This window comes from Eulemur rufifrons, chromosome 20 (genome assembly GCF_041146395.1).
Source record: "Eulemur rufifrons isolate Redbay chromosome 20, OSU_ERuf_1, whole genome shotgun sequence".
Classification (NCBI taxonomy): domain Eukaryota; kingdom Metazoa; phylum Chordata; class Mammalia; order Primates; family Lemuridae; genus Eulemur; species Eulemur rufifrons.
Window position 1 is genome coordinate 10,040,059 of NC_091002.1, and position 19,646 is coordinate 10,059,704.

At 42.2% G+C, this 19,646-nt stretch overlaps 1 protein-coding gene across 7 annotated transcripts in view; it reads left to right on the plus strand.

The window, feature by feature from the left end:
- The window catches only part of SEC23B (SEC23 homolog B, COPII coat complex component), a 44,338-nt gene extending 26,336 nt beyond the window's left edge, over positions 1-18,002 (plus strand). For all 7 annotated transcript variants that reach the window (XM_069496304.1, XM_069496299.1, XM_069496302.1 and 4 more), the window contains exons 14-20: positions 1,022-1,175; positions 4,256-4,333; positions 6,561-6,722; positions 8,324-8,410; positions 10,642-10,797; positions 11,236-11,301; positions 17,668-18,002. In XM_069496304.1, the coding sequence (XP_069352405.1) occupies positions 1,022-1,175; positions 4,256-4,333; positions 6,561-6,722; positions 8,324-8,410; positions 10,642-10,797; positions 11,236-11,301; positions 17,668-17,757 (793 nt within the window). In that variant the 3' untranslated portion in view covers positions 17,758-18,002. The remainder of the gene's footprint in view (positions 1-1,021; positions 1,176-4,255; positions 4,334-6,560; positions 6,723-8,323; positions 8,411-10,641; positions 10,798-11,235; positions 11,302-17,667) is intronic.
- Positions 18,003-19,646: the final 1,644 nt, after the last annotated feature.

The following is a 19,646-nucleotide window of genomic DNA, read 5'->3' on the forward strand; positions in this document are numbered from 1 at the left end:
ATACATGTACTACAGCTTCTGATATTTACATATCTTTTCTCTATATCTTTATCTGTCTTTGTATATCTTTAATTTACAAGCCCGTATCTCATTAATTTTGATTGTTACATAGTATTGTATGGTTTAGATGGGTTAGACCACCTCCTCTGTTGAAGGTCTTGCCTTCCAGCAGTGCTGCATTGATATTTTCAGGTCCTTGTGCACATGAGTATTTCTTTCCAGCCACTTTATAGAAGTGAAATTTTAGATACTGAAAAACTATTTTCCTGAGAAGCTAATTTGTACTTTGCCCCATGGTGTAGGGGGCAGAGTGCCCTGTCTCCCATTAACAATGGATATTATCGATTTTTAACATGCAAAAGTAGATATATAGAGAGAGAACATGCAATATGTCACTTTCATTTATATTTTCCCACTTATCAGTGAGTTGAGTACTTTTTCATGTTTCTCAGCCATACTGTATTTCTTCTGTGATAGCCTTTGCCCATTTTGTAAAACCTATTTCTTTTTCTTATTCGGTGATATGCAAAGGATATTTTGGATATGATTATTGTTACATTTGTTGCACATGTCTGTTCTTGGTCTATCTGTTATCTTTTAGCTTTGTTCATGATGTCTTTATTCATCTGGAAAACTTCTGTATGTGTGCTAATTCTTTTTCCCATGGATGTGATGCTGGAAAGTCATTTTGTGAATTTGTACATATTTAGATTTTTTTAAGATTGACCTAGAAGAAGGAACACTGTATTGAGACTTAGTACCTTTTGGGTATCTACTTTCGTGATGTATTGCAGAACATGGGGAAGTTCTCTATAATTTTTCTTTAAAGTTACAGCCTTCAGAGATCATATAAGGGTAAATGAAATGTATGTAAAACTCCTGTGATTCCTTATGGAAAATGACATTCAAATTTGTGTCATCTTAGATGAAGGAACAGGATTTGTGTTCCTTTATCAAAATGAATGTCTGGTGTTCTGATCTCTCCTGAACTTAAGCATGGCACTAACTCTGGAATTGTCAGTTGGGCAGATGCGCAGAGTCAGCTCAGGCACATAGAAGCAGCATTCGACCAGGAAGCTGCAGCAGTCTTGATGGCACGGCTGGGAGTGTTCCGAGCAGAGTCAGAAGAGGGGCCCGATGTGCTCCGGTGGCTGGACCGACAACTCATCCGACTGGTAAATTGGGAACAGAGGCATTAGGTTCAGTCTTGGTCTCTGCTCTACTTCTGAGAGGAGAAAATTGTCACTTAAACCTATTATTTTATATAGCCAGTCAGCAAGAATTTATCCGTTGCTTATCTCGTGCCAGACATATCTGAGTGACATGAAAGAAATGTTAAATATGCATTTTTCCTCTTGGGTTTACATTATCATTGGGAAGAACAACACATACAGAACATTTGGAGAGGTGCAAATCTGTGCATGTTAAGAGTTGAATTGGATGAGTCCTTTTGTGAAGGTTGTGGTCCCATATTTTCCCTCCAGATCTGGGAGATTGTTTTGGATATAGAGATGGCCTGTGAGTTTAGAAAGATGCCTCTTTTATCAGTCTGGGTCCAATTGGGAGAGAGAAATCACATAGTAATTTAAATAGGGAAAGTCTTATGTAAAGAATTACTACTACAACAGGGGAGTAAAATAATGAAGGATTGACTAGGAGGGAGGAAAGAGAACTAGCAGATCTAAGGGGCAGCCACTACTTGTAGGGCTGAGACAGAGGACTCAAGGAAGACCCCTCTCCCCAGGGCTGATCTAGACCTAGTTTGGAGGGCATGGCCATGGGTCAGTGGGTCTGTCACAGAGAAGTTGCCATAGTGGTGTGCCAGAGGAACTTGCTAGAAATTCACTCTCTAGAATTTTGCACCCTCTAGGTGCTGGGGAAAACTGTTCACAGGACATTGTCTCAGCAGAGGCTCAGGGGAGTGCTGGGGTAGCTGCTGGCTGCCCTGTGCTCCAGGGGCTCAGCACTGGGGACACTGCGGTGCTGCTGCAGGACCTGGCACCATGGAAGCTGCCGAGTGAGCACACTGGCTCCCAAAGCTGGTGCTGGCCTCCAGCGCCCTCTACTGACAAAGCTTGACATTATGCCAGCTGGCAAAGGAGAAGCAGCTAAAGGGCCCACATCCATTTCACAGCAGGCAAAAGGGGTGAATTCGGAGCCACGAGGCAGTAAATCAATAATTGGCACACTACATAATCTTACCTTTCTGGAGATTCACAGCATGTATCTGTGATCAAAGGCACTGAAGGGCCTGGTATGGAAACCTGTTTAACTTGTTTAGCTCTGCATTTGCCCTTGCCATCTCATGGAACCATTTTCCAGGAAATGTCATTTCAAACACAATTTGAAAATTGTTCCTCTAGGATTTCATAGGGAGGATAGACAAGGAGAGGATCCAAGTGGTTAACAAAGGCTCCATGTGGAAAGGCAGCCTCGAATCAGCTGTTTTGATAAAGAGTCAGATGATAGGAGAGGAGAAGGCAAAGCTTACTGAGTGGAGGCCCGGCATGAACAGGCCTGTGGGAGGTAGCCAGGCCTTTCAACTTATGCTGGGCACATTGGAGAGACCATTGTCATGGAGGCCAGGTTTTGTGGTGAGGAATAGAGACAGTGAAGATACACCTTGATTGGGGAACACCTTAACTTTATCTTTTTTTTTTTTTTTTTTTTTTTTTGAGACAGAGTCTCGCTCTATTGCCCGGGTTAGAGTGCTGTGGCGTCAAGCTCACAACAACCTCAACCTCCTGGGCTGAAGCAATCCTTCTGCCTCAGCCTCCCGAGTAGCTGGGACTACAGGCATGCACCACCATGCCTGGCTAATTTTTTTCTATATATATAATTTTAGCTGTCCAGATAATTTCTTTCTATTTTTAGTAGAGACAGGATCTCGCTTTTGCTCAGGCTGGTCTTGAACTCCTGACCTCGAGTGATCCTCCTGCCTCGGCCTCCCAGAGTGCTAGGATTACAGGTGTGAGCCACTGCACCCAGCCAAGTTTATCCTTAAGAAGGAGACTTAGGGGTAATTCTTAAGCAGGGTGTGACATTGACATGACACTGTATTCACATTAACATCACCATAAAAGGCACATTGAAGGGAGAAAAGGCTCCTGTTGTGATGGGAGATTTTGCAGGTACAAGGGTGCTGAGACCAGGGTGGTGGCAGTAGATATGTAGGGAGCAGAAGGTTTGGTTCTATGTAGAATTTCTGATTTTATGTAGAATCAAAAACCAAAAAGCACAGAGAAACATTTCACATGTGGGTGACCATAGGAATGACGGTGAGGTAGAAAATGGGAAAGGAGCGCAACTTTAGGATTGGAGAAAGTGAATTTTTTTTTTTTTAAATATAATAGTTTACTTTTGACAGTTGAATGTGCATTTGTGAAAGTATGTCCAAGGAAAGCTGTCCTGTATTTGGGTGGAAGTCCCGACTGGAGCTTAGGCTAGAGGTCAGCACTGGACCTGGGAGAGGGATCTGGATGACATGTGTCTGGCTCTGGTGTTCATTTGTAGCTGAGCAGTGAGGATGGAAGCAGGGGGCCAAGAACTAACCTCAGAGGAGTCCCCGGTTAGAAGGATGGAGGAAGACAAGGAGCCACTGAAGAACGCAGAGGAGGGTGGGGTGGAGAGATGATGAGAAACAGGAAAGCGCTGTTTCAGCAGCTGAAGGAGAAGGTTTCAAGAAGTTTGGGAGGTCACTTGACTCCTGCTGCTAGGAAGTTCAGGATGACAACTGTGAAAGGCTGCCAGATTTGGTAGGGAGAAGGTAATTGTTAGAGGTGGGGTTTCTTTAAATGTTGGACAGCCTAATTCTCTAGTGGCTGGAGGAAATGTGTGATCAGAAATAAAGACAGGAAGAAACATGGTACTGAAACATGCCATTGAAAGGAGGAAGAAATTTGATCTGTAGTGTGAGTGTATATCAGGTGTGTCTATAATTGCTAGTTTTCATAGTCTCAGAAGGTTTTCATGTGGAAGAGGCGCCTGAGAGGGCTTATCAAGCTTCTCTGCAGTCAGGCTGGTCCTCAGACCAGCATTGCCTAGGAACTGGTTAGAGATACAGAATCTCCAACTCTTCCCCAGAGCCTGAATTTTAATAAGACCCCCTGGTGATCTGTCTGCCCTTTGATGCTTGAGAAGTTCAGGACTCACTGTAAGGGGCAGAGTTACTATCAGAACTTAGCTTAGTCCAAGGGTTTTTTTCAGGTAACACTAACTTAGGTTTTTCTCTCTTTTTGGTATTTTCATTCATCAGTGTCAGAAGTTTGGACAGTATAACAAGGAAGACCCCACTTCTTTTAGGTTATCAGATTCCTTTTCTCTGTATCCTCAGGTAAGTAATATATATTTTAAAAATAACTATAGAATAATAGATTGTGATAGAAATAAACTTCTCTATTCTCAGGGTAAAGTGAAGACTTTTTGTGTTTTGAGATTCAGCCTGTAGTTGACAAAGGTTGTTCACCTTAGGACAAATGTCGTGTTCCTGCAAGACAGTACCCTAAGCCCTACAAAAGACAAAGATGACATGCAGAGAAGAGAAAATAAGTGCAAAAATTTTCATGAAAAGGCAAAATAGGATCATTGGCATAGGGCCACAACAAAACCTTTAATATGTAGAGGTTCTGGGTGAACAGTCAGCTGTCTCAATAACAAACCAAAAAAATGAGCACACATGAAGGTGAATATAACAAAACAACTGTTAATATGACAAATATTTAATAATATGTCTGTGGTTATTATGCTGCACCATAACCAGGGATTGACAACAGCCAGCTCCTGAAGGTAACCGCATTATATATGAGCCAAGCATTTGGGAGCCACTGGGTAAAGGAAAGGAAGGAGAAAAGGAGATACAACAGGAAGCCACTGTCGTTAATCTGTGTTTCTGCCTTTTCTGAATCTCCATCCTCATCTGTAGATGAGGAAACAGAGCTTAGCTCAGTGGGTGGCTGTGAGGATTTCAAGAGCTGAGGCCAATTGAGTATTAAATATTTAGTGTGGTACCAGGCACACATTCAGAGCTTTAAATGTGAGCTTGACAGTGGGGCCTGGGACTTTCAGGTGCCCATGACCTAGAGGTTGAGGCCATGTGGTGTTGTGGGAAGAGCCCTAGACCGGCCAGAGTCAGGGCAGAGTTCAGCACTGGCCCCACTGCTGCTGATCTTAGACAAGGCTTCAGACTTCTGTAGATTTTAGTTTCCTCATCTTTAGAAGGAAGCAGTTGGTCTGGAGAAGTGGTTTGCAACCTTTTTAAAGCCATGGAAGGAGCCCTTTCTTCAAGAGGACCCGCCCTCAAAAGCCAGCACATAAAGTAGACAGACATGGTGCTGCTCTGCTTGTGCCCACGTACCACCCTCCACAGTCCCACTAGAGCCTCCACTGAGGATTTGCCAAGACTCTGAAGAGCGTAGTTTGAAAACCACCAGATGAGATGGTTTCTAATATTCCTTCCATCAAGGCGTTCTAGGACAGAGGTCAAGAGCCCAGTCTCTGGAGCCAGACGGCCTGGATTAGAGTCCAGCTCTGCCACTCAGTAGTGGGGTGACCTTGGACAAGTTGCTTGCCCCTCTGTGCCTCAGTTTCCTCACCTATAAACTAGGGACTGTAAGAGAACCTACCTCATGGGCTTATTGGAAAGTTTAAATAATTCTTGTCAAGTATTTTGTGCCTTGCACATAAGATATATTGAATGTCAGCCTTGGTTATTATTTAGGAACCTATGGTTCAATATTTGGAGTCTCAGGAAGCTTTATTCTTCTCAAGGCAGCTGATTTTCATGTTCTAACAGCTCTTTAGAGTGAGTTAAAAGTCTGTCCCCCGCTTCTTTCTAATCCTCAGGGTGAAAAACATACCATTCCAGCATTATCTCTTGTCCCTTCCTCCCCTGCACCCCTTACTCCAATCTACCAGCCTGTGTCCTGAGCTCCTGTCTGTTGTCCCTGTGCCTGGACTCCCACTTCTGCCCCAGCCCTCTGGCCTCCTCAGGCGTGTCTCTCAGGGTGTGTCCTCAGACCTCATAGCTTTGGGAAGTCTCCTGCTGGCCTTCCACCCCCACCCCAAAAGTACTTCCCTGTACTGTGACTTATAACTTGAAGCCCCCAGTGTGCCTTGTCCCAGTGGACCTGACTTCTTGGAGAGCAGATACTTTGTCTCCACAGCTTGGCCTAGTGACTCTGGGAATAAACATTTCTTTGCCTTTCCCCTTTGATGTGGAAGTTTTGACAGATCCAGAGGCCCTTTTATTGAAGGAAAAAAAATATTTAAAAATCTTAACTGTGGTAAAAAACATAAAATTTACCATCTTAGCCATTTTTAAGTGTACAATTGTGTAATGTTAACCATATTCACATTGCTGTAAACTGATGTCTAGAATTTTTCACCTTTCAAAACAAACTCTGTACACATTAAGCAACTCCCCGTTTTCCTCTTCTACCAGCCCCTGGTGCCACCTTAAAACCTGGGTTCTCCTGTTTCAGAGGCCCAAGGTGGATCTACTGTCTGGGGGTCTACGAAGGTTGCAGCTATATGCATTTGCCTTTTTTTCTTTGTAAATGCAGTTCATGTTCCATCTTAGAAGATCTCCGTTTCTGCAAGTGTTTAACAACAGCCCTGACGAGTCGTCCTATTACAGACACCATTTTGCCCGGCAGGATCTGACCCAGTCCCTCATCATGATCCAGCCCATTCTTTACTCCTATTCCTTCCAGGGGCCTCCAGAGGTAAGCTTTGACCTGAATGCCCTTCTGAGAATTGGAATCACCTCATATATATTTTTTCTAGGAAATTTACTCTTAGAGCAAAACTGTAAAAAAACGAACAAAAAAACTTTTGAGTTTTTATAATAGTTTAACATTATTTTTGAGTATTAAAAACTATAGGAAGAAATCAAAGCACATATAAAGCTATTATTTGTGGAAGATGGAATAAATGTAAAAAACTTTAAAAATACATGGGTCATGGGTACTTTTTTTTTTTTGAGAGAGGGTCTCACTCTGTTGCCCAGGCTAGAGTGCCGTGGCATCAGCCTAGCTCACAGCAACCTCAAACTCCTGGGCTCAAGTGATTCTCCTGCCTCAGCCTCCCGAGTAGCTGAGACTACAGGCATGCGCCACCATGCCAGGCTAATTTTATCTATATATTTTTAGTTGTCCGGTTAATTTCTTTCTATTTTTTAGTAGAGACAGGGTCTCGCTCTTGCTCAGGCTGGTCTCGAACTCCTGACCTCCAGCAGTCCTCCCTCCTTGGCCTCCCAGAGTGCTAGGATTACAGGCGTGAGCCACCGTACCCGGCTGGTACTTTTTTTTTTAATGTGTTCATATGCTTTGATCCAGTAATTTCATGTCTTGTAATGTATCTGAAAAAAATACTGCTAGAAACAACAGGCTTTGTGCAAAGAAACAGTAAATGAACTGTTACAAAAGAAAAATGGAGGCCGGGCATGGTGGCTCACGCCTGCAATCCTGGCACTCTGGGAGGCCGAGGCGGGAGGATCGTTTGAGCTCAGGAGTTAGAGACCAGCCTGATCAAGAGCAAGACCCCGTCTCTACCAAAAAAATGGAAAGAAATTATCTGGACAACTAAAAATATATAGAAAAAATTAGCCAAGCATGGTGGCACATGCCTGTAGTCCCAGCTACTCGGGAGGTTGAGGCAGGAGGATCACTTGAGCCCAGGGGTTTGAGGTTTCTGTGAGCTAGGCTGACGTCACGGCACTCTAGCCTGGGCAACAGAGTGAGACTCTATCTCAAAAAAAAAAAAAAAGAAAGAAAGAAAAATGGATAACAATCCAAATGTCCACTATCAGTATTTGTTGTATTTGGATACAAATTTTTAAATTTTCTTTAATGAATACAAGTTCATTTTATTATTGAAATGAAAATCATAATAAAATATATTTTGTATTCAACTTGAAAAACTTGTATTAAATGCTATTTTTCATGTAGGCATCCCTGTTCTGTCTCATCTACAGCTGTAGTAGATTTGAGAGAAACTCACTCTGGTTGATAGAATCCATGCCCAGTACAAAACTGAGAATATTGGGAATTGTTTCTGGTTCCTAGATCAAAAGATATCATTAATCTCCCTTCCCAATTGATGAGCGAATATTTGGATCCTGATTTTTCTGTGAAGTTCAGTCTGAGAACTGCTGAGTCAGGAGCAGAAAATGGGTGCATGGTAGGAAGAGGGGCGGGCCACTGTACCGGGCACCATTTGTAAACAGCCTCTGCATTGCTGTGGACACCGGGCATCGGGTGGGAGTGATCACCACATGGGGACCAGGGAAGGCCAATGCCATCTCTCTCTCTCCCTTTTTCTTCAGCCAGTACTCCTGGACAGCAGCAGCATTCTAGCTGACAGAATTTTGCTGATGGATACTTTCTTCCAAATTGTCATTTATCTTGGTGAGGTAAGATATGAATTTATTTCTTTACTATTATTTTTGCTTTCTTCCTATTTATTAATTTAGATTTGTAATGATATTTGAAACAAGAATTTGGGTTTAGAAAACCACAGTTTATTATAATAATAAGTGCAGTGGCTTTTGTCCTATTGAATAAAATCTTTTTTCAGATCCTGGGAATATTTGTATATTTAGTAATTTTATTAATATTTATTAAATAAACAATATTTATTTAATAATATTTAAAATTAAATAAAATTTAATTTTATTAATATTATAGGGTGTGGTAGCACATGCCTATAAACCCAGTGCTTTAGGAGGCAGAGGTGGCAGGATCACTTGAGGCCAGGTGTTTGAGGCTGCAGTGAACTATGATTGTGCCACTGCATTCCAGCCTGGGTGACTGAGCGAGACCCTGTCTGTAAAAAAAAGTTAAAAAAATTTTTTTAAATTATCATTTACTGTAAGTAAATCTCAAGTGGTTCTTTTAAATCATTATAATGTATAACTTTCTAAATTAGGCAAGACTAGTTTATTCTTTCTTAGCAAACATTTTATACACACTACTCTCCTTTCAGAGTTATGTTAGCGTTTGGGGCTAAAGTTTTTCTTTGCTGAAATAATGTGGCACAGGGAACGTTATGCTGGGTCTGTGGATCCCTGGGATGGCTGTAGATGGCTTTCTGGGGAGAGTCTATTTCTTCCTCAAAGGGTTTCATACCCTGAGAAAGGGAATGTCTCCTCTGAATGATTTGCATGTTTATGGGAAAAAAATCCTTTAATCGAGCATTATATTTAGTGATAAATTGTGTTTCATTCAGAATTCCCTCAGTTACTTAGGAAGTGTTAGTTTTCTTTCTTCTTTTTTTTTTTTTTTTTTTTGAGACAGAGTCTCTCTCTCTTGCCCAGGCTAGAGTGAGTGCCATGGTGTCAGCCTAGCTCACAGCAACCTCAAACTCCTGGGCTTAAGCGATCCTACTGCCTCAGCCTCTCGAGTAGCTAGGACTACAGGCATGTGCCACCATGCCCAGCTAATTTTTTCTATATATATTTTTAGTTGTCCAGATAATTTCTTTCTGTTTTTGGTAGAGACGGGGGTCTTGCTCTTGCTCAGGCTGGTCTCGAACTCCTGACCTTGAGCAATCCTCCTGCCTCAGCCTCCCAGAGTGCTAGGATTACAGGCGTGAGCCACTGCGCCCAGCCAGTATTAGTTTTCTAAAACTAATAAATATTTTATAACTTTAAAACTTTTTTTCAGCCTTTTAACACCCACTGTGCTAGCCATTTGCTCACAAATGCTAGACTGCTAGACTGTTAGTAATGGTCCTAGACCAAGGATCATTGGGTAACCAGTTACTCTTCCCACTGGTTCCCTTAATAGCAGTGCAGCCGGCTTCTGTATCTGTGCATTCCGCATCTGCAGATTCAACTAACCATGGGTCAAAAATATTAAAAAATAAACAAATAACAATACAGCATAAAAAATACAAGTATAACAACTATTTTTTAGCATTCACATTGTATTAGGTATTATAAGTAATCTAGAGATGATTTAAAATTTTGGGGAGGATGTGCATAGGTTATATGTAAATACTACTCCATTTTCTATCAGAGACTTAAGCATCCTCAGATTTGGGTATCTGCGAGGGATGGAGTCCTTTTATCTCCCTGCCAAGAGTATCCCAACTCAGGACCCGGGGGAGCAGGGGATGGGGATGGATGGATTCTACCTGGTCTTCTGATTACTGTGCACCAGAGGAGGTGTGTAATACATGTGCCGTTAGGAAAAGAGAAGAGGGGGATGGATTCTATGAGAGCAGCCAACAAATCCCTTTCTCTACCAGGTGCGAGGAGATGAGAGGCTAGATTGAGTGATAACAGTGGAAGTGGAAAGCCGGGAGGCCTTGGTTCCTTGGGTTAATTAATCCATGGGCTTTGTTAACTAACTGGTACATACAGTTAGGAAGGGAGAGGAGGCCTGGCTGATGACTGACATTCCTGGGAGAACTGAGCAGGTGGGGGTGTCCTGGATGCACACTCTTTGCTTATTCCTGCTTCTCCTTCTAGTCACTCTGCTTTGCTCTCCCTCTGAAACTTGTCACCTTTGACATAAGACTTCTTCACTGGAAACAAGTTCTGGGTGGTGGTGGTGGTGGTGGTGGTGGTGGTGGAATGTCACATGTCCATGAAGGGTGTCATTACAGTTTCCACAATAGTTTTGGTTTGTTTTGGTATAGACCATAGCCCAGTGGCGTAAAGCTGGGTACCAGGACATGCCGGAGTACAAAAACTTCAAGCACCTTCTACAGGCACCACTGGATGATGCTCAAGAAATTCTACAGGCGCGCTTCCCGATGCCACGTTACATTAACACGGAGCATGGTGGCAGTCAGGTATGGCGCTGAATTCCAGCTCTAGTGTCCTATTAGTTTTATGATATATTTTATGGCCATATATCCAAACAGGGTGGTTAATATTTTATGTGGTGACATAAATTGACATACAGGTACTCTTCCAAATATGACTTCTTTTTAAATGAGTAGTCAAAATATGCTGATATAAGAGTAGAGGATTGCCAAAGTAAAAGACGTGATTCTTTTTTCCTTTTTTTTTTTTTTTTTTTTTTTATTTTTACCGACCACAGTGGATGTAAAAGACGTGATTCTTAATAACTGGAGAGCCAGTGGGTTTACGCTAAAGAAATAGGTTCCTCTTCAGTAAAATGATTTCCAGTTTAACCAAAGAATTGTTATAAAAACTTATTTTACTTTTTTCTATTACACTAATATTAATGTCATTTGATCTTTAAACTTTTTTTTTTTTTTTTAAAGGCTCGATTCCTTTTGTCCAAAGTGAATCCATCTCAGACACACAATAACCTGTATGCTTGGGGACAGGTAAGAAACTGTCAGGTATTTGGAGAGGATGCCAGGCTACTTTTTAAAAACCTTGTTTTAAAATCCTACAGGTTGGTTCCCCTTTGGCCCAGAGGCAGAATTACTTGAGTATTTTGCTGGGGGGAGGTGGGCGGAATAAACAACTTTGACTAACAAAGCTGGGCAGGAAATGGGGGTTGGGGGTGGGAGGAGCTGCCTATATGGATCCCTTTGCACAGGAGGTGATGCAAGTGATGGGGTGTGGCCGTCTAGATGAAGCTTCAGCTTGCTGGCTGCTCCCCTCCTGCTGTGTGTGTCCCCCGCCCCCCTGCTTTTTCTAAATTTCATTTTCATGAAGGACAATTTTTCCACCGGTCCGGGGGCGGGTAAGCAGTACTGGTCTGAGGCCCTGGAGTTGGGGACTGCTGCTTTGCACAACACACAGCATACACGCCAGGTTCAGGCTAGGGGACAGAAGTCTGCACTGTGGCCTCCATGTGGCTGTCTCCACACAGCAACATAGCCCAAGTCCTCACTCCCCAAGACCACAGGGAAGTCCTGCTCACCGTCCTTCTGCCTCCTCTTCAGTTTCCAGGCCCTGATTCTTTCATTGTACTTTTTTTGGTTCCCAATTACTTCTTTATCTAATTGTTCCCAGAATTTTTGTCTCTTTCAGATGACTTTTCTTTTCTTTTCTTCTTTTTTTTTTTTTTGAGACTGAGTCTCACTCTGTTGCCCAGGCTAGAGTGCCGTGGCGTCAGCCTAGCTCACAGCAACCTCAAACTCCTGGGCTCAAGCGATCCTCCTGTCTCAGCCTCCCGAGTAGCTGGGACTACAGGCATGTGCCACCATGCCCAGCTAATTTTTCTATATATTTTTTTAGCTGTCCATATAATTTCTTTCTATTTTTAGTAGAGACGGGGTCTCGCTCTTGCTCAGGCTGGTCTCGAACTTCTGAGCTCAAACAGTCTGCCTGCCTCGGCCTCCCAGAGTGCTAGGATTACAGGCGTGAGCCACTGCGCCCGGCCCAGATGACTTTCCTTTCATTGTGTTCTCTTATAACGTTTTTTTTTAATTAAACTTTTTTTGAGATAATAGTAAATTTACATGCAGTTTTAAGAAATAATACAGAGATAAGGCTAGCCTGGATGATGTGGTGAGACCCTGTTTCGAAAGAGAGAGAGAGAGAGAGAGAGAGAGAGGCAGGGGGAGAGGGAGAGACAGAGAGGGAGAGAGAGGGAGGGAGGGAAGGAGGGGGAGGAGGAAGGGAGGAAGGAAGAAAGGAAGGAAGCGGAGAAGAGAAAGAAAGAGAGAGAGGAAAAGAAAAGAGAAAAGAAAAGAAAAAAAATACAGAGAGATCCCTTTCATCTTCTATCCGTTTTCCCTTAGCGGTAACATCTTACAAAATCAGAACCAGAATATTGACATTGATATGGTCAAGATGTACAACATCTTCATCATCACAAAGAGCTCAGGTTGCACTTGTATAGTCACACCCACTTCTCTCCTGCCTTCACTCCCTTCCTAACACCTGGCAACTGCTCATCTCTTCACCATTTCTTTAATTTTGTCATCAAAAATGTTACATATATGAAGTCACATAGTATATAACCCTTTGGGGTTAGCTTTTTTCCCTCACCATTATTACCTAGAGGTTCATCCAGGTTGTTGCAGGTATCAACAATATGTCCCTTTTTATTTGGCAAATATTATTCCATAGTGTAGATGTGTCACAGTTTGTTTAATCATTTACCCATTGAAGGACATCTGGGATGTTCACAGTTTCTGGTTATGAGGAACAAAGCTGCTGTAAGCATTCATGCACAGACTTTTAATGAACGTAAGTCTTCATTTCCTCGACATAAATGCCCAGGAGTACATTTGCCGGGTTGTATGTTTTTCCTGCCTTCCCATGACTAATTTGAACATTTTTTAGAATTTCTTTTTGACCTGTTTATAGTGTTTTTGAGTGTATCTCTTTTTACAGCTATTTAGCTTGTTTTTAGTGGTTGCTCCTGGTTGCCCTAGGTATTCCATTATATATGTATAACTTATCACAACTACTATTGCTGTGTTTTTACCAGTTCAAGTGAAGTATAGAGAACTTACCTCCCTTTACATCCCTTTACTCTCCCCCATTTGTAATATAATTCTGTTAAATATTTTCTCTACATATATTTAGGATCACATCAGACAGTGTTTTGAAAAAAACATGCAAAATATTTTTGCTCTGCTCTCACACCACAACAATCAGCAGAGATTTCTGTGACCAAATGGTTCGGGCTTTTTCCCCGCCCACGAGCAGTGCACACCAGACGGATATCCTCGGATTCAATTCTGACACTGTCTACCTAGAGAAAGCGTCAGGTCCCAGAGGATGAGGCTCAGTCCAAGACTGCCCACTCCCTACCCGCTTCAGACACCAGTTGCAAGTCTGCATCTCTGGAACTTCTGACAAACCAGCTTCAAGTTGGGGATTCCACACCCCTCTCTTTTGGTTCAATTAATTTGCCAGAGTGGCTCACAGAACTCTAGGAAATATTTACTTTCCTTTACTGGTTTTTTTTTTTTTTTTTTTTGAGACAGAGTCTCACTCTGTTGCCCAGGCTAGAGTGAGTGCCGTGGCGTCAGCCTAGCTCACAGCAACCTCAAATTCCTGAGCTCAAGGGATCCTCCTGCCTCAGCCTCCCGAGTAGCTGGGACTACAGGCATGCACCACCATGCCCGGCTAATTTTTTCTATATATATGTTTAGCTGTCCATATAATTTCTTTCTATCTTTAGTAGAGACGGGGTCTTGCTCTTGCTCAGGCTGGTCTCGAACTCCTGAGCTCAAACGATCCGCCCACCTCGGCCTCCCAGAGTGCTAGGATTACAGGCGTGAGCCACCGCACCCGGCCTCCTTTACTGGTTTATGTAGGATATTACAAAGGACATAGATGAAGAGATGCATTGGGCGAGGTATGTCCTCTCCAGCTGCACCACCCTCCAGGAACCTCCCAGTGTTCAGCTATCCGGAAGCTCTCCAAACCCTGGCCTCCTGGGTTTTTATGGAGGCTTCATTACCTAGGCATGATTAATTAAACCATTACCCACTGGTGATCACCTTGACCTTCAGTCCCTCTCCCCATCCAGGAGGTTGGGGAGAGGGGTGGAAATCCCAAGTCTCTAATCATGACTTTGCCATTCCTGTGAATAGCCCCCTCCTGAAGCTATCAGTCAACATTAGCATACAGAAAAGACAGGAGATTGGAGATTCTAAGGATTTTAGGAGTTGCTGGGACAAAGAAAAAATATATATTTCACAATATCAGAGACAGTGATCAAACATAATTTGTAAGTCTTAGGAGGAAAGGGAAAAACTGTATTCATTCATATTTTTGCTTCTGCTGTTTCCTGTTTAGAAATCTTCCTTTATTCTTTTAGGGTAGGGTCCGCTGGTGATAGGTTCTTAGTTTTCCTTTATTTGAGAATGTCTTGATTTTCTCTTCATGTCTGAAGAAATATTTTCTCTGGGTATAGGATTCTGACTGACAGTCCTTTCCTTTAAGCAGTTGAAAAATACTGTGCCTCCTCCTCTGGCCTCCATAGTTTCTGATGGGAAGTTCACTCTCATTCTCATTGTTTTCCCTCATAGAGAAGGTTTCATTTTCCTTTGGCTGCTTTCAGTATTTTTTCTTTGCTGTTAGTTTTCAAAAGTTTAATTACAGTGTGTCTTGGCATGGGTTTCTGTGTGGGTTTGTCCGATTTTGGTTTACTCAGCTTCTTGATTCTGTAGAGTTATGTCTCTTGCCAAAATTGGAAAGTTTTCAGCTATTATTTCTTGGAATACCTTTTCAGCTGCTTTCTTTTTCCTTTCTTTCCTGACCTCCAGAGACAGGAATGTTAGATCTGTTGTAGTACCACAGGTTCCTGAGGCCCCGTTGAGTTTTTACCATCTGTTTTCTTTCTTGTGTTCAGTTGGGTAGTTTCTATTATATTATCTTCCAGTTTGCTGATTCTTATCTCTCTTCCCCTTCTGCATTGAACCTATCCACCGAGCTTTTTGTTATTGTATTTTTCAGTTCTAAAATTTCCATTTGCTTCTCCACATCTTCCACTTCTTTCCTGGGAATTTGTATTTCTTTACTGAGGCTTTCTGTTTTTCATGTGTTTCAAGCATGTTCATAATTGCTCATTGAAGCATTTGTCATGGTTGTTTTAAAACCTTTGTCAGATAGTTCTAACATTGCTGTCCACTTGGTGTTGGCACCTATTGTCTTTTTCTTTTTCTTTTTTTTTTTTTTTGCCTCCAAGCAAGATTTTTTTTTTTAATATTTGAGTGGGACCAGGAAAGTTACAGGATCTATCAAGGATTTGATTGTCTTTTTCATTCGGTTTGATCCTTGGTATGACAAGTGGTTTTTGATTGAAACTTGGACCTTTTAGTATTTGTAGGAGACCCTGGATCTTATTTAAACCTGCTGCTTTAGCTGGCTTTTTGTTACACTACTCTTGACAGAGAAGAGGTTGTGCATTGTTTCATTACTGCCAGGTGGAGATAGAAGTCCAGATTTTCGGCTGGCCTCTGTTGACATTTGAGTGGGGAATAGTGATTTCTTGTTACTGCTCAATGGGGATGGGAGTTCCAGCTCCCCAGGTAGCTTCACTGGCACTGCTGTGGAGACGGCCTCATTACACTTGGGTGATGGTGAAAGTCCAAACTCTCCACGAGGCCTCCTCTGATTTCACCCCAGTGGGCAGGGGAAGGACATTTATTTCTGCTACTGACACTACTGGGATAGGGAGATTTCTTATTAGCCATCAGGGATGAAATTTCAGGTTCCATACCTAGCCTTCTCCACCATCCTGGTGGGGGTGCTGGGGTACCTTGTTACTGCCTTATGAGGGTGGAAGCTTTACGTGCCCACTCAGCTGTTGCTGAAGTGGGCGGGGCATGGCCACAGTTTCTTCTATCATTTTTGACTGGAGCACAGTGATTATTATCCAAGAATTTTCTACCTTGCTATGCCCGTCTGGTCATTTGGCTAGAAAAAGCAGGTACTTTTTGCTTTCTTTCTTTTAGGTCAATGATAGTTTGCCAGCTTATTCAACTTCAAATTTAGGGTATATGAGGTAAAGAGAAAATCTAAGGAACTCACCACTGTGTTGTTCCTTGGGTCCCAAGGTCCCTAGTTTGTCTGCTGTTTTCTCTCTACCTTTCAAAGTCTTATGTTAGTATATATAAAATGTCCAGAGGCTGGGTGCAGTGGCTCATTCCTATAATCTCAACATTTTGGGAGGCTGAGGCAGGAGGATTGCTTGAGGCCAAAGTTTGAGACCAGCTTGGGCAACATAGCCAGACCCTGTCATTACCAAAAAAAAAAAAAAAATTAGCCGGGCATGGTGGTGCATGCCTGTAGTCCCAGCTACTCTGGAGGCTGAGGCAGAAGGATTTCTTGAGCCCAGAAGTTTGAGGTTGCTGTGAGCTAGGCTGACGCCACAGCACTCTAGCCTGGGCAACAGAGCGAGACTCTGTCTCAAAAAAAAAAAAAAAACTGGGCAGGAATTTTAGTTGTCCTTAGTGGGAGGAATAGAGAAAAGAACATCATCTACTCTTTCTTCCTGAAACTGGATTTCCGTCCTCCTAAAACATTTCAATCATGCTTATACTTTGTAACAGTACAGTTGCATGTTAGAAGAATTTGAAATGTTAAAAAATAATAATAAAAGAAAATTACAATTACCTATAACCACTATATAGAATTAACTATTTCTGGCCTTTTTCTAGGTAATATAAAGTGTATGTATGTGTGTGTATATATACATTTATTCCTTTACAAATTTGGGGTCTTACTATAAATTGAGATTTCTATTCAGTTCTTTTCCCATAACATTAATTAAATCATACAAATTTTCTGATACTACACATACCCAATCTGTTCAGTGGAGGTACTGATTCTCTCATTGACTCATTGGTGAATACACCATTATTCAGCTTCTGTTGTAAGCAGAGTACTTAAGAACTAGGGTTAGGTGCTGGCAGAATGGTAGGGAAAAGGAGGGGGAGGATGTGCACCCTGAGGGAGCTCACACTAGTGGGGAGCTATAATCTCTGGGTGACCCGTCAGAACTGTGGAGAGGGGGTGAAGTAGAAGGGCATGTCCTCAGAACTGGGTCTGTAGCAGGCAGCAGTGGCCTCATCTCTGTGGAACAGGAAAGGTTTTATGAGGAAATTAGGCTTCTATTTGAAAGACATAGTTAACTAGGCAGGGGATGGGAGTGATGGGAAGTACTAGCAGAGAGGACAACAGCTGGGAATGTTCTGAGGCGCAAGATCCTTAACATCTCATGAACTCTAATCTGCTTTTAAGATATCTGCTAACAAACATTTCTCATTAAATTTCAGGAAACTGGAGCGCCCATCCTAACTGACGATGTTAGCCTGCAGGTGTTCATGGATCATTTGAAGAAGCTGGCTGTCTCCAATGCCTGTTAACCCAAGCATGTGACCAGGAAATTGAAGAAAACACTGTGTTCACAATTGTTTATAAAGGCTTAATAACATTCCTTTTACTTTTCTGGCAGATTTTAATAAATAATCAAAGAAAATTTTGTATGTAACTCTTTAGGTTATAATTTATTTGTATGCCTTATCTCTGTCCCTTTTCTCTCTCTCTTTTTTTTTTCTTTTTCTGTACTTCAATGGATGCAAATGTGTCCCTTTTCTTGCACCACAAAATTATAAGGTCATAAATGTTTTGGTACTTACAGATGTTTGTGTCCTTTTGTATCTTAACTTTTAAAATTTAAATAAAATCAAAGTAATGTATTTTGGTAGCTTGTTTAGGTGAGCATCTTAATGATCATAAAACAAATAAACCTGGATGAGGAAAATACTGGCTAAAATAATGCTAATACAAATTTGATTTCCTGAGGTCTCTGTGGTGTGTGTGTTTTAAGTGGCTCCCTCAAGAGGTATTCCCTGAACTTAATCCTCATTTACTAAGTATTAACAGGCCAAGAAAAACTATGAAATGTGGCCGGGTGCAGTGGCTCACACCTATAATCCTGGCACTCTGGAAGGATTGCTTGAGGCCAGGAGTTCGAGACCAGCTTGAGCAAGAGTAAGACCCTGTCTACTAAAAATAGAAAAATTAGCCAGGTGTAGTGGTGCACACCTATAGTCTTAACTGCTCAGGAGGCTGAGGCAGGAGGATCACTTGAGCCCAGGAGTTTGAGGTTGCAGTGAGCCATGATGATGCCACTGCACTCTAGCTGGGGTGACAGAACAAGATTCTGTCTCAAAAAAAAAAAAAAAGTATGAAATGTATGAGACTTTACTGAGGGTGGTGTGGAGTGGCACTGTCCCTAACCCACATACACCATTCGATGTAAGAGGTCCAGCCCAGGTAGACTCAAAGAGTGGCTGATGGGCAGAGGTGGCTCCTTGAGAATGAGAACACATTTATGTTGGGCATCAGGTAAAATAAATTAATATATTTACATGATCAAAACAAACATCTTGGCCAGGCACAGCGGCATAATCCCAACACTTTGGGAGGCCAAGGTGGGAGGATAACTTGAAGCCAGGCATTCGAGATCAACCTGGACAACATAGTGAGACCCCCATCCCCCCCAAAAATTTGCCTCATGTGGTGGCATGCACTGGTAGTCTCAGCTACTCTAGAGGCTGAGGCAGGATTGCTTGCACCCAGAAGTTTGAGGCTGCAGTGAGCTATGATTGTGGCACTATACACAAATGAATCAATGAGTGAATGAATGCAATTACCTCTAAAGAGTTTATCTAGGTTTAGAGAGTAGAGGTAAGTTATTTGTTATAAGCTCTTTAGGATAAGGTATTTGGTGGGGTTTTTTTGTTTGTTTTGTTTTTTGAGACAGGGTTTTGCTCTGTTGCCCAGGCTGAAGTGCAGTGGTGCTATCATAGCTTACTGCAACCTTGAACTCCTGAGCTCAAGTCACTCTCCTGCCTCAGCCTCCCAAGTAGCTGGGACATGTGCATACCACCATGCCCAGCTAATTTTTAAATTTTTTGTAGAGACCAGGTTGCTATGTTGCCCAGGCTGGTCTTGAACTCCTGGCCTCAAGCAACTCTCCTACCTTGGCCTCACAAGATGCTTGGATTACAGGCATGAACTACTGCGCCCAGCCAGTAACTGCTTTTAACTTTTCCTTACAAGATTTTTGTTGATGCATTCAATTTTAGCCAATATCTCTCAATTCCCATGTTCATAGAATAAGGATATTAAGACCTTTATCTCCACCCTCCATTTTTGTCATCTATACCTTTATTTTTATATTATCAAGATGGTAAAATTTGTATGCTGGCCTATAATCTTATTTTTTGTCACTAAGGTGATTGTGAAG